Below are 23,902 nucleotides of genomic sequence, written 5' to 3'. Positions count from 1 at the left end.
AATTGGGAATATGCGATGGCATTTTTGCAGGAGGTAAGGTGGAAAGAGATGCAATCCAGGTGGCTGTGGGAGTTGGTGGGTTTGTAAAAAATGTCAGTATCAAGTCGGTCATCATTAATGGAGATGGAGAGGTCCAGGAACGGGAGGGATGTGTCAGAGATGGTCCAGGTAAATTTAAGGTCAGGGTGGAATGTGTTGGTGAAGTTGATGAATGGCTCAACCTCCTCGCGGGAGCACGAGGTGGCACCGATGCAGTCATCAATGTAGCGGAGGAAGACGTGGGGAGTGGTGCTGGTGTAACTACAGAAGATGGACTGTTCAACATAGCCAACAAAGAGACAGGCATAGCTGGGGCCCATACAGGTGCCCATGGCTGTATTGAAGCATCAGCCCAGTTCATATGATTTTCACTGGAATGAGCTGCAAATTCTTAATAAGCAGATTTGAAGTAATAGAGCAACAACAGATCCTAAGTAAAAGCATGTGTATGTTAGCCATTTGGTCCCAGGTAATCATCAAGTCCCAGGCTCAGGCCAGCAGAAACTCCTATAAGGAGCTCTGAAGCCAATGGAAGTATCCTCACACCTTTGCTCAGATCTGTGGATGAAGCACACAGACCTACTAAGCTTAGTTCAACTATCTATTGGGTGGTTGAGCCATCAAGAAAGTAATAGATGTTTGAATAAGTCCATTGCTAAGTCATTTTCCCCTTATAAAATGATATAAACTCCTGGTGTATGGATAATAGCATATTCATTAGTTGTATGGCCATTAGCCTTTTTCAGTCGTGTATACCGAACTTTTACAAGATGGTCATGTTCTGAAATACCTTTAAATCAAAGTAAAATGGAGGATTCTTGATAATAATAAATACTAGCCCACATGACCTAGCAACTTTGAACCTGAATCAACTTTGAATCAACTGATTCTGGTCCAGCTACGCCATTGTGAAGATTGGTGACTGAAGGAGACTAAAGGAGTTTCTGGAAAGAGGTGCAATGCATAAGGAAGCTTGCATAGGCAGAGTCCTGTTACATGGAAAATGCTGCCAATGGAAAATAACCAAACTCAACGGAAAAAGACTGGAATTCTTCTTGGAAGAACTGTGGGATTGTAACAGTTGAATTGGACTGTTACTGCCTCCATGAAATAGTTATTATATCTGCTATTCCATTTGTAATTTATAGTTATAATGACCATGGTGATTCTGACTTGTGTTAAAGTAAAAAATACAAAAAATGAAATGTTTTGCTAATATCTTGTGGGTAACTCTGCATATTTGGATACTTTGTTTTTACACTTCTCATTATCTTGTGTTTCTCTGGTTCATAGCAAGCCCAAAGCCTGTCTCACCACAATGACCATGAACACGTTGGAAAAGCCTCAGAAAAATTAGCTCACAGAGAAAGGGATAATGAATAGAAGGTTCTACCCAATGATCGCTCTGTGGAATGGAGAAAGTGAGGACAGTAGATGTTGGAGATCAGAGTCGAGAATGTGGTGCTGGAAAAGCACAGCCGGTCAGGCAGTATCCGAGGAGCAGGAGAATCGAAGCTCTTCACCGGAAATGGAGTCTCTGTGGAAGGTCAGCATTAATTGACATGCTCAATACGTATGTTCCTCTCTTCCCAAACCAACATATTGGCTTCCTCGAGCTTATCTCTCCACCTTCAGGCTCTCTGCCTTTATTCCTGATGAAGGGCTTTTGCCCGAAACATCGATTTTACTGCTCCTTGGATGCTGCCTGACCTGCTGTGCTCTTCTAGATCAGAATCTGGTTTCCAGCATCTGCAGTCATTGTTTTTACCTCATTGATTTTAACCCTATTGCAAATCCTCTTGCAAGGATGCCTGCCTTGAAGAAGTTTTCCTCCTCTGTCTACAAGAATCTCAGGGAGTCCTTCTCCCACTGCAACTCCCAGGTCATTTCCTCTGCCCTGAAGCTCTTCAACCATGTCCTGAAACAAATTCGCTACCACAGCCATATTTGCTTCCTCAGTGCCTGCCTCTGTAACCAACTCATCCCACACAAACTCCGGACCACCTTTAAATCAGCAGAGTTCGGACCCAAACAGGACAAACAGTACAGACTAAAGATTCAAAAACACCAGCAACGGTTCTCCTTCAAGATCCTCCGCTCCACGCTTGCAGCAATGCGCCTGCACCTAACCTCTCTACAGTCAGCCCTGCCTCAGCTGAGGGCCACACTCTCTCAGAATTGCAAAGGACCCACTCTGTACTACATCCTCAGGAGAATTAATACTCTCAACAAACAGTATGTCAACTCCATCTCAAACATCAAAACCTGTAAGTACAACAAACTTTTATCTACCCACCTCCATAACCAGCACTCCTCAAACATTCCAGAAGATTCCCCCGGCCTCTGGAACTGCTCGGATGCCATTAACCATGCGGCTGCTGCAGCTACCACCCCACGTTGATTGATGATGTCGTCACTCCTGCCTCCATCATGGCCACTCTCACAGCCACTTCTGCCCCTCACAATTCCTCATGCATCACATGTGACATCATTTCCGCCCCTCACATCATCACTGATGTCACATGCTCAGTGACTTCCACCACCCCTACTGCTGTGTCTGCCACCACTTCTGCCCCCACCAAGGCCACTCACCTGCATTCTACTGACGCGCTGCCCACAGATCCCACTGTCACCATCCCAGAACCCTGAGGGGAACACCACCCCTGCTCATGACTCCACCCCCATTCCCACCACCATCACACCCACTCCAGTTACCGGCTCCACCCCCACTCCCAGCTCCACACCCACACCAGATCCCAGCTCCCAGCCCTACCGAGTTTTCCCCATCACTCCAGACCTCCCCCATCACTGAGGATAAACGATCAGTCCTCAGCAAAGGACTCACCTTCATCCCCCTCTGTCCACGCATCAATGAATTTAATACATGCGTGACGTCGAACACTTCTTCCGCCACCTCTGCCTCCGAGCTTACTTTCACAATCAGGACTACCGCCCACCTTCCGAGGACCCCTTCACCCGCTTCCAATACACTGCATCCACCTGGACACCCCGTGCTGGCCAATTACCTGCCCTCGACCTCTTCATTTCCAACTGCTGCCAGGACATTAACCGCCTCAACCTGTATACCCCCACACACCCCTCCACAACTCTAACCTCTCACCCTCACAACGCGCAGCCTTCCAATCCCTCTGGTCTAATCCCGACCTCACCATTAAGCCAGCAGATAAAGGGGGCGCAGTGGTAGTCTGGCGCACTGACCTCTACACTGCTGAAGCCAAACGTCAACTTGAGGACACCTCTTCCTACCGCCCCCTCGACCATGACCCCATCTCCCATCACCAAACCATCATCTCCCAGACCATACAGAACCTCATCACCTCAGGAGATCTCCCACCCATAGTCCGGGAACCCCACACTGCTCTGTTCTACCTCCTTCCCAAGATCCACAAACCTGACCACCCTGGCTGACCCATTGTCTCAGCATGCTCCTGCCCCACTGAACTCATTTCTATCTACCTCAACACTGTCCTATCCCCCCTAGTCCAGGAACTCCCCACATACATTCGAGACACCACCCACGCCCCCCATCTCCTCCAAGACTTCCGTTTCCCTGGACCCCAACGCCTCATCTTCACCATGGATATCCAATCCGTTTTCACCTCCATCCGCCCTGACCTAGGTCTCCAAGCCCTCCGTTTTTTCCTCTCCTGACATCCCCAACAGTACCTTCCACCTACACTTTCATTCGTTTGGCTGAACTGGTCCTCACCATTAACAATTTCTCCTTCGTATCCTCCCACTTCCTCCAGAGCAAAGGGGTAGCCATGGGCACACGTATGGGCCCCAGCTATGCCTGTCTCTTTGTTGGCTACGTAGAACAGTCGATCTTCTGTAGTTACACCAGCACCACTCCCCACCTCTTCCTCCACTACATTGATGACTGCATTGGCGCCACCTCATGCTCCCGTGAGGAGGTTGTGCCATTCATCAACTTCACCAACACATTCCACCCTGACCTTAAATTTACCTGGACCATCTCTGACACCTCCCTCCCCTTCCTGGACCTCTCCATCTCCATTAATGACGACCGACTTGACACTGATATTTTTTTACAAACCCACCGACTCCCACAGCTATCTTGATTACAACTCTTCCCACCCTACCTCCTGCAAAAATACCATCCCATATTCCCAATTCCTCCATCTCTACCGTATCTGGTCCCAGGATGACCAGTTCCACCACAGAACACACCAGATGGCCTCCTTCTTTAGAGACCGCAATTTCCCTTCCCACGTGGTTAAAGATGCACTCCAACGCATCTCGTCCACATCCCGACCTCCACCCTCAGACCCCATCCCTCCAACCGTAACAAGGACAGAACGCTCCTGGTGCTCACCTTCCACCCTACCAACCTTCGCATAAACCACATCATCTGCCGATATCTCCGGGACACCCGCATCAATCAACCACACCACCCTGTGGCCCAACATTTCAACTCCTCCTCCCACTCTGCCGAGGACATGGAGGTCCTGGGCCTCCTTCACTGCCGCTCCCTCACCACCAGACGCCTGGAGGAAGAACGCCTCATCTTCCGCCTTGGAACACTTCAACCCCAGGCCATCAATGTGGACTTCAACAGTTTCCTAATTTCCCCTTCCTCCAACTCACCCCAGTTCCAAACTTCCAGCTCAGCGCTGTCCCCATGATTTGTCCTACCTGCCTATCTTCTTTTCCACCTATCCACTCCACGCTCCTCCCGGACCCATCACCTTCATCCCCTCCCCCCAATCACCTACTGTACTCTATACTACTTTCTCCCCACCCCCACTCTCCTCTAACTTATCTCTCCACCCTTCAGGCTCTCTGCCTTTATTCCTGATGAAGCACTTTTGCCTGAAAAGTCGATTTCGCTGCTCCTCGGATGCTGCCTGAACTGCTGTGCTCTTCCAGCACCACTAATCCAGAATCTGGTTTCCAGCATCTGCAGTCATTGTTTTTACCTTGTATATTTTAGACTCTAGTCTGTGTGAGCCTATCCTATCATTCTGTCTCCAGTCTACTTTTAAGTGAGTAAAATGGCTTGAACCCTGAAATGTCGTTTCCAAGACAATGTGTGTTTACCAATGCAGCTGTAATACATTATTGAAAATGATTTATTTCTTAGATCTGCTATTCTCTAATGAACCTATATTAATAACTTTTAGACACTTAAGATGTAATGTTGAAAATCCAATGAAGGCAAAATATTGCATTTCTGAATGAAAAACTGAAATTCCTGGTACTAATCATCAGGTCAACTAATATCTTAAGAATGAAATAATTCAACAGGATAAAATAGCACTATTAGCCAGTTGTTAATCACAATCCAACAGAATGGTTGCTGGTGTTACTTTTACAGAACAGTTATTCATCAAAACTAAGTCAATTATGCTGGAGTTTTTTGCACAGTCCTTCCAATCTCTTGTTGGAACATTACAGAGGCCTTCGAGTCTTTACACCTTTTGAGGCTTCAATGGACAGTCCTGTAATGCCATGAATTATTTCATGTTTTTTTGTCATCAACTCTTCACATAACACCACAATCTGTCTGTTTTGGCCGTAGTGAATCAACAAGAGCTGGGAAGCGTCTTGTATAATTGTGTGTCCATTTTAAGCACAGATAAGCACATTGTTTACAAAATATTATCATTAGACAGTTAAAGCAGAGTTAACATTAGAGCTATTTCAAATGGCTTTGCTGAACTAATTACAAAGTAAATTCTGTTGGAACATGAAGAGCACACAATGAATATATTTTCACAAGTGTGAATCTTGCCGTGGATTTACTGGGTACCTTGTTTTCCTCTACCATAATGAAGTTATTTTTAGTTTTTTTTAGTTATTAGATTAGATTTAGATTACTTACAGTGTGGAAACAGGCCCTTCGGCCCAACAAGTCCACACCGACCCACCGAAGTGCAACCCACCCATACCCCTACATTTACCCCTGCCCCTAACACTACGGATAATTTAGCATGGCCAATTCACCTGACCCGCACATCTTTGGACTATGGGAAGAAACCGGAGCACCCGGAGGAAACCCACGCAGACACAGGGAGAACGTGCAAACTCCACACAGTTATGTTCATCACATCCCATTCACTCTTTATGCCTGTGCTCAGTCACCTACATTGGCACATGATGTAATGCTTCTACTTTAAGATTCTCACCGAACTTTCAAAGACCTCTGCAGCCTTGCACTTCCTATCACTAATCTCCTCAAGTGCCACCACCTTTGTCCTGTTATGGCCACAGCACATCCTCAATTTTTATTACTCCACTATTTGTGCATATGCTTTTAGATCCAAGACTGTAAGCTCTAGAAACCGCCTCGCCTCCCTTTCTTCTTTGAAGATGTTCCTTCTGAAACATTTGGTTTGACTAGACTTTTGGCTACCTGACTTAATGATATGAGTCTCAGGGATAAATTCTGTTAGTTAACATTCCTCTAAACTGTGACATTTTAGTACATTAAAACCCATATATAAATACAAAGGTGCTGTTGTGGTAATGTAAATGTCAATGGGCCGTGAAGGATGAATAGACTTCACCCACTTTTACATGGCATTGGCAGAAATTCAATTTTGTTAAAACAAAACTCAGTTCAGAACTTAAGTTTTTTTTTAATTGAAGTTCAAGAACGGTGAAAAATTTTGGTTTTCACAGAAGAACTTGCTATAACAGCAACCAAGCTGGAAAAAGAAAAGGGTGACACCATGGCTTAGTGGCTAGAATTGCTGCTTCACTGCACCAGGGACCCAGGTTTGATTTCAGACCCTGGCGACTGTCTGTGGAGAGTTTGCACATTCTCTCCACGGATTGACATCCTGGTATGATGATTTGCCGTTGTAAATGCTGGGTTAAGGGAATAGGGTGGGAGCTGGGTCTGGGAGGGATGCTCTTTGGAGGGTAGGTTCAGACTCGATGGGCCAAATGGTCCCTTTCTAATGGCAGCACTGTGGCTTAGTAGTTTGCACTGCTGCCTCATAGCACCAGGGACATTTGTTTGATTCCACCTTCGGGTAAGTATCTGTACGCAGTTTGCACATGCTCCCCATGTCCTTGTGAGGTTCTGCTTAGTGCTCTGGTTTCCTCCCACAGTCCAAAAATGTACAAATCACATGCTACATTACCCAGTGTTCAAGGATGTGTAGGTTAGGTGCATTGGCTACAGGGGTGACTAGTCTGGATGGGATGCCTTTCTGAGGGTCGGCGTGGACTTGCTGGGCCAAATGGCTTGTTTCCACATGGTAGGGATTCTAAAATAAACCTTTGCATTGAAAATTAGCACACTAATTATATTGAGAATATTCTGTGGAAACCCATCAAGACTAATTGAAATCACTTTGCAATCCCACGAAATCGATAATTGAGGAAGGCAAAAACAGGAATGCAATACCTCCAAGCCACACACCATCCTGAACTGGAAATGTACCATTTCCTCATTTTTTTTTAATCAATACTCATGAATTTTGTAACAGCATTGTGGAAGAAGCATAACAGGCTCCTTGATGCTACGTTCGACAGAATGCAGCCTTGACGTCAAAGACCCGAATTCAGCTCCTTTTTCCATGTTTGCACCAAGCTGTAATGAAGTCAGGAGCTGAGTGGCCCTGGTGGAACTCAAACTGGTTGTCACTGTGCAGGTTGTTGCTAAGCAGGTGCTGCTTGGTAGCGCTGTTGATGACACCTTCCATCACTTCACTGATGGTCAAGAGTAGATTGATAGGGCTGTAATTGACCGGGTTGGATTTGTCCTGCTTTTTTATGTATAGGACATACCTGTGCAATTTTCCACATTGTTGGGTAGATACCAATGCTGTAACTGTACTGGAAGAGCATGGCTAGGGAAGCAGCAAGTTCTAGAGTACAAGTCTTCAGTACTATTGCTGAAATGTTGTCAGAGCCCATAGCCTTTGCAGTATGCAGTGTCTCCAACCATTTCTTGATATCACATGGAGTGAATTGAATTAGCTGAAGACCAGTATCTGTAATGCTGGGGTCTACTGGAGGAGGTTGGATCATCCGCTCAGCACTTCTGGCTGAAGATTGTTGCAAATGCTTCAGCCTTACCTTTTATGCTGATGTGCTGGGCTCTTCCATTACTGAGGATGGGGATATTTGTGAAACCTCCTCCTCCAGTGAGTTGTCTACCCAATAAGGTTGCCCACTATCATTCACGGCTGGATGTGGAAGGACTGCACAGCTTAGATCTGATCCGTTAGGTGTGGTATCGGTTAGCTCTGTATATTATTTGCTGTTTATGCCATTTGACATGCAAGTGGTCCTGTTTGGTAGCTTCACCAGGTTAACACTTCATTGTTAGGTATGCCTGATGCTGTTCCTGGCATGCCTTCCTGTACTCTGTGGTGAAAGAGCTGGCATAGCAGTGAAGGATTCAGATACATGGATCATTAGGATCGCTTCCAGGATAGGTGGGACCTGTGTAAGAATGATGGGTTGCACTTCACCTGGAGAGGCAACAATATCCTAGCAGGAAGATTTGCTTGTGCCATTCAGGAGGGTTTAAATAAGTGTGGCTGAGCTAAGGGGGGAATCAAGGGTTGGGGGAGGGGGGGTGGTGGTGGTGGAGAGGTGCTCAGAGTCAGAGCAGTAGGTCAGCTTGTGCAGCATTGGAAGAGAAGAGAGGGGCACAGCTAGATTAATGAACCCAGAGGGACTAGCAGTCTAGTTTAATGCAAGGACTATGACAGGTAAGACAAATAGTTTAGAATTTGGGGCTACTTTGTGGCAGCCATTACATACACTTACTAGAGAGAAAGGCAAGACTGGCAGCTCAATGTTCCAGGGGTTAGGGTTTCAGGCATGAAAGAGAGGGAGGTAAAAAGAGTGGGAGAGTTGCAATACTGATTAAGGAGAACATCACAGGTAAGACAGGACATCTCAGAGGGATCATCCAGCGAGGCCATATAGGTTGAACATAAGACTAAGAAAAGTGCAACTGCTCTGATGGGGTTATCCTAAAGCCCTCCCGATAGCTAGTAGGAATTAAAGGAACAGATATGAAAGCAGGTCATGGTAAGATGTAAAACAGGGTTGTTGTAGTGGGCAATTTTAATTTCCTCAATACTCAGTGGGACCCCCTTAGTGCCGGGTGTTAGATGGGGCAAAAGATGTTAAGTGCACCCAGCATAGTTTCTTGAAACAATATGAGGATAATCGAACTGGGAAAGGACCGTTTTAGACGTGGTATTAGAGAATGAGTCTGATCTGGTGATTGAAGTTTCCTTAGGGGAGCATTTTGGGAACAGTGATTGTAATGCTATAAGTTTTAAGTTAGTTTTTGAAAAGGATAACACTGGTTCTCAGGTGTAAATACTAAATTGTGGGAAGGTTAAATACAACAGCATTAGGCAGGAACTGGAGAAATAGGATTTGGGGTAAATTGTATCTGACCTGTAAGATTCTTTTAAAAACCAATTGATCAGAGTTCAAGATCAGCATGTTCCTGTGTGAACGAAAGATAAGGTTGGCAAAAGATGTTGCAAGTTTAGTGAAAAAGAAAAAGGTTCAGGAAACAGAAATGAAAGAAGGCCCTTAAGGAGTATAAAACAAGCAGAAAATAATTTTAATAAGAAACTAGGAGGACTAGAAGCAGCCATGAAATACCCAGTGCAAGTAGGATTAAAGATGATCCAAAGGCATTTCATACCTACCTTGGAGTAAGAGGGGAACTAGAGAAAGGTTAGATCCACTCAAGGACAAAGGAAGAAATTTGTGTGGAGCTAAAGGAAGTGGATGCTTTACATTGGTATTCACCAAGGAGAAATACGTGGATGCTAGTAGGTTTAGATGGGGATATAGGCATGTGAATATTAAGAAGGATGTAGTGCTGATGCGTCTTGAAAAACATCAAGGTAAAATCCCCAGGGTCTGAAAGGATTTCTCTCAGGATGCTGAGGGAGGAAAGGAAGAAAATTGCTGGAAACTTGACAGAGATTTTTGTATTCTCTTTAGCCACAGGTGAAGATTCCAAAAGAATGGACAATAGCCAATGCTGTGTCTTTATTCAAGAAAGGCAACGTGAATAATTCAGAAACTTACAGGCTGTTGAACATTACATAAATTGTAGGGAAATTATCAGAGAAGATTCTTAAGGACAAGATTTACTTGTATTTGCAGGAGACTGGACTAGCATGGCTTTATGCAAGGTTGGTCTTACCTCACAAACTTGGTTGAGTTTTCTTTTGAGGAAATAACAAAGATGATAGATGAGAGTAGGGCAGTGCATATTGTTTACATGGACTTTATTAAAGCATTTGTAAAGGTCCTTCATAGTAGGCCAATGCTGAAAATTAAATCACATGGAATCCCAGCCTGTTCAGCCTCTCCCTGTAGCTCAATGCTCCAACCCCTGACAACGTTCTTGTAAGTCTTTTCTGAACCCTTTCACGTCTCTCAAAATCCTTCTGATAGAAAGGAGACCAGCATTGCACACAATATTCCAACAGTATAACCAATGTCCTGCACAGCCACATGACCTCAACTCCTATACTCAATACTCTGCCCAATAAAGGAAAGCATACCAAATGCCTTCTTCACTATCCTGTCTACCTGCGACTCCACTTTCAAGGAGCTATGAACCTGCACTCCAAGGTCTCTTTATTCAGCAACACTCCCTTCGACCTTACCATTAAGTGTATACGTCCTGCTAAGATTTGCTTTCCCAAAATGCAGCACCTCGTATTTACCTGAATTAAATTCCATCTGTCACTTTTCAGCCCATTTGGCCCATCTGATCAAGATCCTGTTGTAATGTGAGTAACCTTCTTCGCTGTCCAGTACACCTCCAATTTTAGTGTCATCTGCAAACGGACCCAGCACCAATTCTCGCGTCCAAAGTTAAAAATCACACAACACCAGGTTATAGTCCAATAGGTTTAATTGAAAGCACATTAGCTTTCGGAGCACCGCCCCTTCATCAGGTGGTTGTGGGAGGAGGACACAATTGTAAGACAGAACTTATAGCAAAAGTTTATACAGTGTGATGTAACTGAAATTATACATTGAAAAATACCTTGATTGTTTGTGGAGTCTTTCGTCTGTTCAAATACCACGATAGTTTCACTTCTTTCATGTGTAAATGACAAAACTTTTTTTTTTAAAAGTTACATTCTCAGGTTAACTGTAACAATTGGTGTTAGCCAGACATGTTGAAGATGTTAGCCCCCTGTGTTCCATGTCTGTGCCATAGTGTTTAGTGATTCTAATCTGAGATAACAGAATTTTACATGAATTCTACATGAATTCATGCAAGTACAAATTCACCCCACAAACGTACATGCATATTTGTGCGTGTGTGCGCGTGTGTCTGTCTCTCTGGGCTAGGGGGTTGAGAGTGTGAGAGTGTGTGCATGTGAGTGTAGAGTGTCTAAGTCTGTGAGGGGGTGCACGTGAGTGTATGGGAGTGTTTGTGTGTGCATGTCTGTGTATACATGCGCGCATGCATGTAGGAGTGCTTGTGTTTGTATAGTGCAATGGTGGTCACCTCTAAATGTGACATGAACCTAAGATCATGGTTGACGCCCTCCCTATGGGTACTGAACTTAGCTATCAGCGTCTGCTCGGCACTTTTCGCTGCTGCCTATCCCGAAGTCAGTCTTGGAAAATGGTCACCCGTAGAATGTCCTGGACCGCAAAAACATTCCCCAACTGGGAGGGAACACTCAAATCCTCCAACCCTGGCAATATCCTTGTATATATCTTTCCTGAACTCTTTCAAGTTTCACAACATCTTTCCGATAGGAAGGAGACAAGAATTGCACGCCATATTCCAACAGTGGCCTAACCAATGACCTGTACAGCTGCAACATGACCTCCCAACTCCTGTACTCAATACTGTGAGCAATAAGGGAAAGCATACCAAACACCTTCTTCACTATCCTATTTACCTGCAACTCCACTTTCAAGGAGCTATGAACCTGCACTCCAAGGTCTCTTTGTTCAGCAACACTCCCTAGGATCTTACCATTAAGTGTACAAGTCCTGCTAAGATTTGCTTTCCCAAAATGCAGCACCTCACATTTATCTGAATTAAACTCCATCTGCCACTTCTCAGCCCATTGGCCCAGATCCTGTTGTAATCGGAGGTCCACTACACCTCCAATTTTGTTGTCATCTGCAAACTTACTAACTGTACCTCTTATGCTCGCATCCAAATCATTTATGTAAATGACAAAGTAGAGGACCCAGCACTGATCCTTGTGGCACTCCACTGGTCATAGGTCTCCAGTCTGAAAAACAACCCTCCACCACCCCGATATGTCTTCTCCCTTTGAGCCAGTTCTGTATCTAAATGGCTAGTTTTCCCTGGGGAACCTTGTAGAATGCCTTACTGAAGTCCATATAGATCACGTGAACTGCTCTGCCCTCCTCAATCCTCTTTGTTACTTCAAAAAACTCAATCAATTTTCTGAGACCTGATTTCACATGCACAATGCCATGTTGACTATCCCTAATCAGTCCTTGCCTTTCCAAATACATGTACATCCTGTCCCTCAGGATTCCCTCCAACAAACTGCCCACCACTGAGGTCAGGCTCACCGGTCTATAGTTCCCTGGCTTGTCCTTACCACCCTTCTTAAACAGTGGCACTACGTTTGCCAACCTCCAATCTTCCGGCACCTCACCAGTGACTATCAAAGATACAAATATCTTAGCAAGAGGCCCAGTAATCACTTCTCTAAGCTTCCCACAGAGTGTGAGGGTACACCTGATCAAGTCCTGATCCACCTTTATGCGTTTCAAGTCATCCAGCACTTCTTCCTCTGTAACATGGACATTTTAAGGTGTCACCATCTATTTTCCTACATTCTGACCAAAGTATTTCGTGTACACATCTCCGGTTCACTCATTAAATCAATATTAGCACGGATATGAAGGGTTGTGGTTTTCTTTTTAACTGATTTCATGCATAAGCTTTTTGAGGAGCTAATTTCCAAATGAGATGATGAGTCATGAAACTGATTAATGAAAACTCAGCATGGACAAATCCTTTGCTGGTTTCGCAATAGGGTTTCAGTTAATAAATGTCCTACACAACAAGCTCACTGAACAAAGGATGTCAAATACTATAGTCATTTCCCAGGAAAACAGAGTGTCAAAAGCAAATAACAGTAAAATTCACCAAATTACCTTCACACACTGTCTCACTTTAGGGTCAATATTATCAAAAACACATTATTTGCTTCAAAATTTAGCTGAGAGAAGGTTTTCAGTAGTTCTCAGTTGTTTCTGGGAATTGAAATCCAAGAAAAATAGCACGACAGGAAGAATAAAGTTATAATTGTGTTAACAGTGGGCACATGTTTATACTAGTTATTGAATCAAAGATGATACAATATATGTAGAGACTGCAAGGATGTTGAAACATAAATTTCAAGTAGGTTAGAGAAGGAACAAAAGAAAAACATATTAAGATGCAGAAACACAAGACTTAAAAAGAAATTTACTTGGGGCAACCTTAATACATATCTGTAATGTTCTTGGCACAGGATAATACATTAAAGTGCAGACTATACTCAGGCATGGGCAATATTTGTGTAAGTACTGACAATTGTAAGACTTAATCCAATTACAAATCAAATTGAATGCTAAATTAATTTTTCCAACACTGGTTATTTTTTACACTATGTCCTTCTGTCTCTTTAAATCTTGTATTTTGTTGATACGCTTTCTGTGGACAGCGAAAATAAAATCAATTTTTAAAAGATTGCGCACAACCAGAGACCATGACTGATGGCAGGTGAGGTCTTCACGCTTCTTTTTCTTTGATGAAGCAATGCACTGCATCTCCAGCTGGCATCTCTCCCAAATATCCATCAAACACAAATTTTCAAATGTTCTCCACCATAAATAATTTAAGCCAATGCCACTGTATATTAAATGCAAAGTGCACTGCATCATCAAGTGGCTATAAATAAAACAAAATTGACTGCATAGCAGCAGCTCAGAACTGGCAAATAATCCAGCACCTCAAAACTGCAAAGTGTGAGGTTTGAACCGGTTTTACTGTTGGAGTCTGCCAATTTAACTACAATGGACTAATAAATTAAGACATATTGGAACAGCTTCCCCAAAACCAGAACTGCATAAAGGCCACATCAAATGTAGGCTTCTGACATCAGAATAAGTAGTTGCAGTGAAAATATAGTGAGACATGGCAGTTGTCACACAACAGTCCAAGTTCCCTTGTATTGGAAATCCTCCTTGGCAGATACAGTGCACCATTCTACTTGTGTTCTGATTGATCAGTTAACTTGCAAGTGAGATATAAAATTGTCTTAAAAAGCTATGGCTGAAAATGTGTTGCTGGAAAAGCGCAGCAGGTCGGGCAGCATCCAAGGAGCAGGAGAATCGACATTTCGGGCATGAGCCCTTCGCTGTAGAGGGAGGAAGAGAGCTTCTTCAAGGAAGGCATCCTTGCAAGAGGATTCGCAGTAGGTTAAAATCTTTTAGGAGAAAGTGAAGACTGCAGATGCTGGAGATCAGAGCTGAAATCAGAGCCCGAAACATCGATTCTCCTACTCCTTGGATGCTGCCTGACCTGCTGCACGACCTGCTGCACTTTTCCAGCAACACACTTTCAGCTCTGATCTCCAGCATCTGCAGTCCTCACTTTCTCCTTAAAAAGCCATGGCAACAGGTCCAACCATTGCCTGACTGAGAGTTCTCAACTTAAATAGAACAAAGAACTGCAGATGCTGGAGATCTGAAACAAAAACAAATTGTTGGCAAAACTCAGCAGGTTTGGCACATCTGTAGGGAGAAAACAGAGTTAACACTTATAATCCATTGACTCTTCATCAGAACTGTTTGAGGAGTTCAGCCTGCAATTTCTGTTTTTGCTCTCAATTTAAAATCGTATTTGTCACCAAAGCAGCATTCCAGACCAATCATGTAAATTAATAAAACTATTTATTAAACAAAATGGCAGAAGGGCTTTCACACATCAGGAATCTGGTGAAATACAGATGTTTGAAAATCAAACAAAAACAAATTTCTGGAAAAGCTCAGCAGGTCTGGCAGGATCGGTGAAGAGAAATCAGAGTTCATATTTCAGCTGAGTGACCTTTCGTCAGAATTGATGGCAGCAAAGAAAAACCTGGTTTTTATGCAGAACATAGGGGGTAAGGAATAAATGATAGGTGAAGTTATAGTCCAAAGAGAGAGAAGAACAATTGAACAGATAAGTGGATGACGGTCAGCTAGGAGAATGAACTACTACTAATGGGGACTATTAGTTGCTAACTATGGGGTGTGTGTAATAGCAGACCATGTGATAACGAAGCCCGCAGTACAGGGGTTGGGGCAAGGACATGAGAGAAGCTATAACCAACAGTCATTTCAAGCACAAACTGTAAAACAATGTTATTTTAACCAAGGGTATTGAATTGTTGGTTAAAGTAAGTGGGATGAAACCTCAAGTGTTATAGGGATTTCAGAAGATAAACACTCGGCACAACATCGCGGGCCGACTGGCCTGTACTGTTCCATGCTCTATGTTAAAGTCATGTGTTCATTTATTTGTATTTAAATGTCACTTCAGAGCCAATGTTTTCGCAAGTTAACTGCTTCAGAAAAAACACTTGCCAACATTGCCCACCATTTCTTCAGCAATGCCACTCTTTGAACCAGGATTGTCCCACAGTGCTCATTTCTTTCAATGAGTAGATGCTTTGTGCACATTAGACATGACAGTGTTTTTATTTGTCTCAGAAACAGGGAGCAGAATCGTGAAGGAGCTGAATAGCCTTACCTTCCATTCCTTATTTACAAGCCACAACTCCACGATCATGGAAACTTACTGAATGCTCATGCATGGACTCATTTAAGACAGGAGTAAACTGTCTTTCATAACCTTAGGACTCTGCATGCCTATTTGAAGCTTAAGTACAGTGAAAATACATCCCCGCCTGGGCTGGGGGGAATGATATTGTTTTTGTGTAGATATTCTGCATTCAAAGATAATCGGCATATCTGTTTGTGGAGAACTTAGGGTGATGTTTTTAATGCTCTGCAGCATTTAATGTTTATTAGCCAAACTATGGCCTCTAATGCCTCCCAACACCCGATCAAAGAAAACAACAAGAGCTAACAAAATCCATTTTATTCTGCAGTTGTTTCATCTCATGATCAAGCTGTAGCACAAGCAGTCTTGTTTTTAAAACATGTAAAAGATTTAACATTGATACAAACAATTTGAAGTCTTTACCACTTCCAAAATGCTGTTTCACACGCAGCAATATCCTCTGATACAGAGGAAATCTAATTAGCTTTGTTCCCGGTTGCCAGGCGAATCCAAGTTGCATTCGGTGTCAGGAGGCAAGTTTGTCAGCAACATCTATAAGAAAATGTCAATTTCTTTTTAATATAAATACTTGTATCAGATGTTAAAAAACTGAAAATAGAACCGATTCAAGTATCAGGTTAAGAAACAATTACTAACAACAGCATGAAACAAGAGTTTTTGGAACTTTAATCTTTTTGCGTTATATCAAATCCTCTTCACATTATAAAAGTGCTTGCTAAAAGTCTTTTTAAAAAAAAAATGATCATAGTAAAATCCTCATAAACCCCCCAAAAAAATGACAAATGCTAAAAATTTACATACCTTAGAAAATGCACTTCCCATAATTCTGTTTGAATTTGGTATAATGAACCAAAAGAAATCCCAACTTCACAAAATTTAAAAGCATTATGAGGAGGATAGTGGCAGACTTCATGAGGATATAGACAAGATACTGACAGGTAGAGGTATTGGCAGTTCTGTGCAAATTAAATGCAAGGCAGTGAAGGCTAGGAAAATGTAGAGACGCTACACAAATTAAGGAGTATATTTTGTAATAGCAATACTTGGCAGTATGTGCAAAGTGTACAGAGACATAGAATATCATGCTAAGAAAGTTAAAGCAAAGCTTTATAAAATCTCAATTTGATACAACAAAAGAGACTTGTATCCAATCATAAGGAAATTTTTAGAAAGGATGCGAAGGTTTCAGAGAAGGCACTACAATCTCTCAGGCCAAGATGAGGGATGTTACTATTTATTTGAACACTTGGGTTATTTTCCTTAGAGGAAGTTGAGAAGAGCATCAAAAACATTAAGGACCTAGCTAGACAAGAAGTAAGTCTATGGCAGAACCAGAAGATACAGACTCAAGGTAAAAGAATCAAGGGCAATATGTGGGAAAGCTGAGTTTTTCATAGCAAATAGTTAGGTTCTGGAATGCATAGATGGTTGAGAGAGCAGATTCAATTATGGTTTTCAAAAAGAAACTGGATAAGCACTTAAAGAGAAAATGCTTGCAGGGCCACAGGGTAAGGTCTGGGAATGGGATAAAATAAATTGGTTTTGCAGACAGCTGGCATCGGCATGGCTGGCCAAATGCCCTCCTGTACTGTAACCATTCTACGATTCTATGAAACATAAGACTATCTGCAGTATTCTGATCAGCAAAAGTGGAGAACATGCAACCCCCTGCTGAAATGACCTCATTGTATCAAACTATTTTTGGATTCAACATCTGTTTCTCATATCAGAATTTTTTAAATTTTTTTTATAAATCAAGGTGGATTCAACATCAAACTTTGCATACTACGTAGCCTTCAATTTAACAATTGCACGGCACCCTACAGGACAAGTTCAATTTTTAAAAAAAATTTAATTATTCAAGAAACACCACGAATGCATTCTTGTTGCTGGATTGCAACTGTTTACAAAGAGCAATTCATCACTTGCCTTATTCCATACTAATCTGACATGGAATTACTGACATAACTCAACAAAATTAAGTTATTACATTTCTCTCTCACTGACCATTTTAACCAGTGTATGTTGACCTTTTTCAAACTAGCATCAAGGCAGCCCTCTGAACAATCCAATAACAGTTGGGTCACAGTGGAGAATCTACTGCAGCACCAGACTTACCTGCTGCTGTTCTGTGTCATTTGTTTTGACTGCAAGAACTAAACTTGTAGTGAAATTCTGAAGATGGAGGTATTTCTGTTTCTGTTTCTCCAGTTCATTTTCAAGGTACTTAATTTTGTCATTCTAAAAAGAAGAAGCAACAAGCATTATAAAGTAGACTTGGAGCTTGCATACAGTACAGAAAGCACAGGTGCACAGCAAGAAATGAATCAATGTTGCTAGATAAATGTTGATCTGCTTTTTTAAAAAATAAATGACACCTCCAAACACTTTGCATTCAACTGTGATTATCAATTGCACATTCAAAATCTGGATTGGAGCTCGAAGCCTCAACCTTCTGACTCACAATTAAGGCAGGATTAAAGTATAGAATATAGCTGTACAACATAGCAGTTGCAAGACAGAGAGTATCATTGCCCTACATAAGAACAGACTAAACAGCAGGAATAGCCAATTGGAACCCTTCAAACTGCCCTACTATTCAATGTTATCATGGCTGATCTTGTCTTAATTCCATTTTCTCACCTGCTCCCCCAGACACGAAAAATAACTTTCAGCCTTAAATATATGTAAAACAGTAGCATCACAAACCCTCCAGAGTACCGAATTCCAAGGATTCGCAATTGTTTGGATGAAGATATTTCACAACTAAGTTCAAAACAATCAACCTCTTTTCCTGAAACTAAACCACCAATTATTAAATGCTGGACCAATATGCAATTTTTGTAATTAGTTTGCACATAACAAGTAAGGCAGGTTAGTTACACTGATGAAAGATGAAAATTATTGATCTACTTCTGGTCACTTCTAGAAACCTGGGTGGGCACGAGGGTTCAGCTAAAAATCATCCAAACTTCACCTCAGCTGTGTAATTCTACACCTGTCTACCTACTTCACACAACCACACAGACTTGCCAAAATCCTGAAGAGAGAGAGAGATTTCAACATTTCTACCATTAGAAAAGTGAACAATTTACATTTATGCGTCACCTGTTGAGTGGTTAAATTTGCGTTATCTAGTGCTCCACCAGTAACTGCAGCACGGATTCACTATTGCTGCCCCATTACATGTAAACGTGTGCTCAGGGAGGGGAAGAAGAAGAGGGAGAAGATAGAGAGACAGAGAGCGACACACTAACTGCATTGCAAGTCGCTTGGATCACATGGCTGTCATAACTGAATAGCTGCTACTGTGTGGAATCTGCAAGATGTGGGACTGAAGCTTGCAGCAGTGTCAAGTATGCGACAGTGAGATTGAACATCAGAATATCAGGCATGAGTGCTATCACTTGAGATTATTAGCCAGTGAGCAAACAGGAAGTGCTGTAGTGAAATTGTGGTGTGATGTGCTGGAGTTGCAATCAATCATCGACTGTGAACATGCGCATGAAAGGCAGTTGCACGTTGACCAGACTGCACCCAGTTCCTCAGGGCCGGCTTCCTTGAAAGATTTCTGTTCCTACTCATTCCTATTCCCTTCGCTATGTGGACCTAAGAGGCCTCCTGGCTTCTGGTGGAAAAGTGATCTTAATCAATCTCTCCATTCCCCAATGCTACATTAGAGAACCAAGGAGTCTTTTCTCTGGCCTTCTGCTCCATTGGAACTCTTGCTCCTCCTCCTCCTCTCCTTTTTCACCAGCTGCTGCAGCCAAACTGCTCTCTTAAAAAGGAAGCCTTTAGAAGCAGTTATTTTAATTAATCTGTTTGGATATGTTAGACACTTAGCTATAATTCATTTTGTGCACACAGGTACCTAGGTCCTATGCTTAGCATGCAGACTATTAACAGCACTTTTCCTGTTGTACTGCACAAGCACAGGATATCCAGATGTCACAATACATCTGTCCCTAATGTTTCTTATTTAGTTTTTACAAGATCTTTCAAGTCACACAAGCACGACTAGAAAGTTCAGCAGCAACTTCCACCACATTGCACTTTTGGAGAAGTGGATGTGACACATTGAAGAGGTGATTGAAAATTTGGTGAATAAAAAAGAGACATGAGGAAGACTTTCAATAACAGGGAGTTAAGAAAGAAACATTATGTTAGTTGGACATTAGGTTGTCGAGTCACGCCAATCAATACATTTGCTAACTTAGAGAAGAACTAATCAACCATTTGAAGGAGCAGAATGAAACAAGAATAATTGGTGTTTCATGAAGTGAAGGACATAGGAATCATAAGGAGAGACTGGGAAGCTACCTTGGTGCTCCAAGTATATAATCAGATGGCTGAAGCTGATAAACTGGATCCCTATTGGAGATCTTAGTTTAGTCACTTCCTTTTTAAACAAGCCTCTAAAATAGTGAAGCTAATTTTCTGAGCACCCACTTGCTCCCAATTTAACATAAACTGTACATTTTTAGTTGATAATAAGAATATTTTCTCTGATTTAAAAGACAGTCATCCTGAGAGACTGCAAATGTGGCATAATGCATCTTATCTGGTAGTAATTTAAAATGCACATTTAAATGGCTGACAGAGCCTATAGTTGGCAATAAAACTGAGCTCCATGAATTATGGAAAGCAAATAGCATTTCTAATTATATACTACTAATACTATATTATCTAATACCTTTTACCTTTGAAAATATCCCACTGCCACACAGGAGCATTATCAAAAAATATTTGATATTGAGTCTCAGTAGTTAGCGCTGCTGCCTGACAGTGCCAGAGACGCGGGTTTGATTCCAGTGTGGGCGACTGTGTGAAGTTTGCACATTCTCACTGTGTCTGCGTGGGTTTCTTCCCACAGTGCAGGTTAGGTGGATTGGCCATAGGAAATGCAGGGTTACAGGGATTCGATGGGGGTGGGGTGGGGGCAGTGGGAAAGGGGTGCACCTGGGTGGGATGCTCTTCAGAAGTTGAGTGGACTCGATGGGCTGATGGCCTGCTTCCACACTGTTGAGATTCTATGATTCAATGAGTACAAAGAGGGATATGACCAAAGGCTTGATCAAAGGGATGGGCTGGATTTTGAGGAGTACACAAGGATGGGCACACAACATGGTGACATTTGTAATGCTTCCTTCCACCAGTTCTAGTTTGGCAAGGTTAGGTCATTGGGTCTAGTCTGTGCATGTGGAACGCCATATTGGAATTGGTATAAATACTCAATTTGAAAATGAAAGCTCAGATTGACTGGGAGTCAAAGATGATCACCAATCTGGAAGATGGGTGTGCAGAACCTATTGCAAATTAGGACACAGGAGCAGTGTGCTCAGCTCAAATTTACACAGGATGAAAAAAGTGGAAAGTCTGTCAAGAATTCATTGGAGTAAACAGGTCTGGGAGTACAAAAGGCATAGGTAAGGGATTCATTCACAAGATAGCAGAATGGAGAATTAGACAATATTAAGGAGATCAGAATAGATTGTTTGAGCAAAGGTGTGGATGTGAGATCAAAAGTTCACATTGGGTTTAAATATGGCATCAAGCTGACAAACAGTCTGGTTCAGCTTCTGATTATAGTTCTAAGTGCATCCACTCCAACAACAAGACTGGACTAGTAGCTCAGACAACTGATGAAAAGAAAAGTAATCAGCTGCTGTTTTGTTTAAAACTGTCAATGACAATTTGTAACTATGCCTGAAATACAACCCTTGTTAGTACAAGGTCCCATTCTCTAATTATTCTTCGCTTTTAGTTTTCCTTTCTCGTTTCCAAATTGTTGTTTTCTTTTTCCTGCTCCAGGCTATTTCTTTTTTATTTCCAAGACAAACTACAAAAAATCCCAAATATAAACTCAAATTTCACATAGGAGTCAGTGAAGCACTGCAGTGTTTGAATTCTGACTCAATGGAGCTGCCCATTTACCCAACTAAATCTGAGCAAGAAAGCCTATAATTTTAAAACTGTACAAAATTGTATGTTATTCAAGATCTCAGCACATATGAAAGTGAGGAAAAGATTGAAAAATGTTGCAAACTAGCTCAAGGTGGTTATGGGAGAAAGGATGGACTGCAATTGCTGGAGATCAGAGTCTAAAGTGTGGTGCTTGAAAAGCATAGCAGGTCACGTTGCATCCAAGGAGCAGGAGAATTGCTGGTTTGGGCAAGAGCTTTTCATCAGGATTGAAGTCTAACAAGTAATGAGCCTCATTCCTGATGAAACATCGATTCTCCTGCTACTCGGATGCAGCATGACCTGCTATACTTTTTCAGCACCACACTCTCAACAAAGGTGATTATGACCAAATCTTCCTCCAGTATATACTGTTGTATATAGGCCTCCTAATAGTCCTAGAGACGTAGAAGAAAGGATTGTGAGGATGATTCAGGAGAAGAGTGAAAGTAATAGGGTGGTTGCTATGGGGGACTTTAACTTTCCAGTTATTGACTGGGAAAGCTATAGCTCGAGTACGTTAGATGGGTCGGTGTTTGTCCAATGTGTGCAGGAGGGTTTCCTGACACAATAAGAAGACAGACCAACAAGAGGTGAGGTCATACTGGATTTGGTTCTGGGTAACGAACCAGGCCAGGTGTTAGAATCGGAGGTAGGTGAGCACTTTGGGGACAGAGACCACAATTCAGTGACTTTTACTCTAGTGATGGAGAGGGATAAGTGTGCACTGCAGGGCAAGAGTTATAGCTGGGGGCAGGGAAATTATGATGCGGTGAGGCATGACTTAGGATGCGTGGCTTGGAAAAGTAGGCTTCAAGGGAAGGGTGCAATCGATATGTGAAGCTTGTTCAAGGAGCAACTATTGAGTGTCCTTGATAAATATGTAACGGTCAGGCAGGGAGGAAAGGGTCGTGTGAGGGAGCCGTGGTTTAATAAGGAATTGGAATCCCATGTTAAAGGGAAGAGGGCAGCCTATGTAAAGATGAGGCATGAAGGTTCAACTGGGGCGATTGAGTGTTATAAGGTAGCCAGGAAGGATCTAAAGAGAGAGCTAAGAGCAGCAAGGAGGGGACATGAAAAGTCCTTGGTTGGTAGGATTAGGGAAAACCCAAATGCTTTCTATAGGTATGTCAGGAATAAAAGAATGACTAGGGTAGGAATAGGTCCAGTCAAGGATAGTAGTGGGAAGTTGTGCATGGAGGCTGAAGAGATTGGAGAGACACTGAATGAATACTTTTCGTCAGTATTCACTCAGGAACAGGACATTGTTGCCGATGTGAATATTGAGTCACAATTAATTAGAATGGATGGCTTTGAGGTATGTAGGGAAGAGGTGTTGGAAATTCTGAAAAGGGTGAAAATAGATAAGTCCCCTGGGCCTGATGGCATTTATCCTAGGATTCTTTGGGAAGCAAGGGAGGGGAGGAAATTGCAGAGCCATTGGCCTTGATTTTTATGTCCTCGATGTCTACAGGAATAGTGCCAGAAGACAGAGGATAGTAAATGTAGTTCCCTTGTTCAAGAAGGGGAGTAGGGATAACCCTAGTAACTATAGGCCGGTGAGTCTCACTTCTGTTGTGGGCAAAGTCTTAGACAGAATTGTAAGGGATAGAATTTATGAACATCTGGATAGGATTAATGTGATCAAGGATAGTCAGCATGGTTTTGTGAAGGGCAAGTCGTGCCTCACAAACCTTATTGAATTCTTTGAGAAGGTGACTAAGGAGGTGGATGAGGGTAAAGGGGTAGATTGGTGTGTATAGATGTTAGTAAGGCGTTTGATAAGGTTCCCCATGGTAGGCTACTGCAAAGAAAATAGGGAGGTATGGCATTGACGGTGAGTAGGAAGTTTGGATTAGGAATTGGCTGGCTGGAAGAAGACAGAGGGTAGTAGTTGATGGTAAAGGTTCATCTTGGAGTGCAGTTATTAGCGGTGTTCCACAAGGATCTGTTTTGGGACAATGGCTGTTTGTCATTTTTATAAATGACCTGGAGGAGGGGCTAGAAGGTTGGGTGAGCAAGTTTGCGGATGATACGAAAGTCGGTGGAGTTGTTGACAGTGAGGAAGGA

The 23,902-nt window shown here is 42.6% G+C and overlaps 1 protein-coding gene across 6 annotated transcripts in view; it reads right to left on the bottom strand.

Moving 5' to 3' along the window:
* Positions 1–16,170: 16,170 nt before the first annotated feature.
* hdx (highly divergent homeobox) overlaps positions 16,171–23,902 on the bottom strand; it is a 90,463-nt gene continuing 82,731 nt past the window's right edge. For all 6 annotated transcript variants that reach the window (XM_060832169.1, XM_060832171.1, XM_060832173.1 and 3 more), the window contains 2 exons: positions 17,990–18,112; positions 16,171–16,402 (listed from right to left, as the gene is read on the bottom strand). In XM_060832169.1, the coding sequence (XP_060688152.1) occupies positions 16,331–16,402; positions 17,990–18,112 (195 nt within the window). In that variant the 3' untranslated portion in view covers positions 16,171–16,330. The remainder of the gene's footprint in view (positions 16,403–17,989; positions 18,113–23,902) is intronic.

The sequence above is a fragment of the Hemiscyllium ocellatum genome, chromosome 11 (assembly GCF_020745735.1).
Source record: "Hemiscyllium ocellatum isolate sHemOce1 chromosome 11, sHemOce1.pat.X.cur, whole genome shotgun sequence".
Taxonomy (NCBI): domain Eukaryota; kingdom Metazoa; phylum Chordata; class Chondrichthyes; order Orectolobiformes; family Hemiscylliidae; genus Hemiscyllium; species Hemiscyllium ocellatum.
The sequence above is the reverse complement of the archived record's forward strand: the minus strand, read 5'-3'. Positions and strand labels throughout refer to the sequence as shown.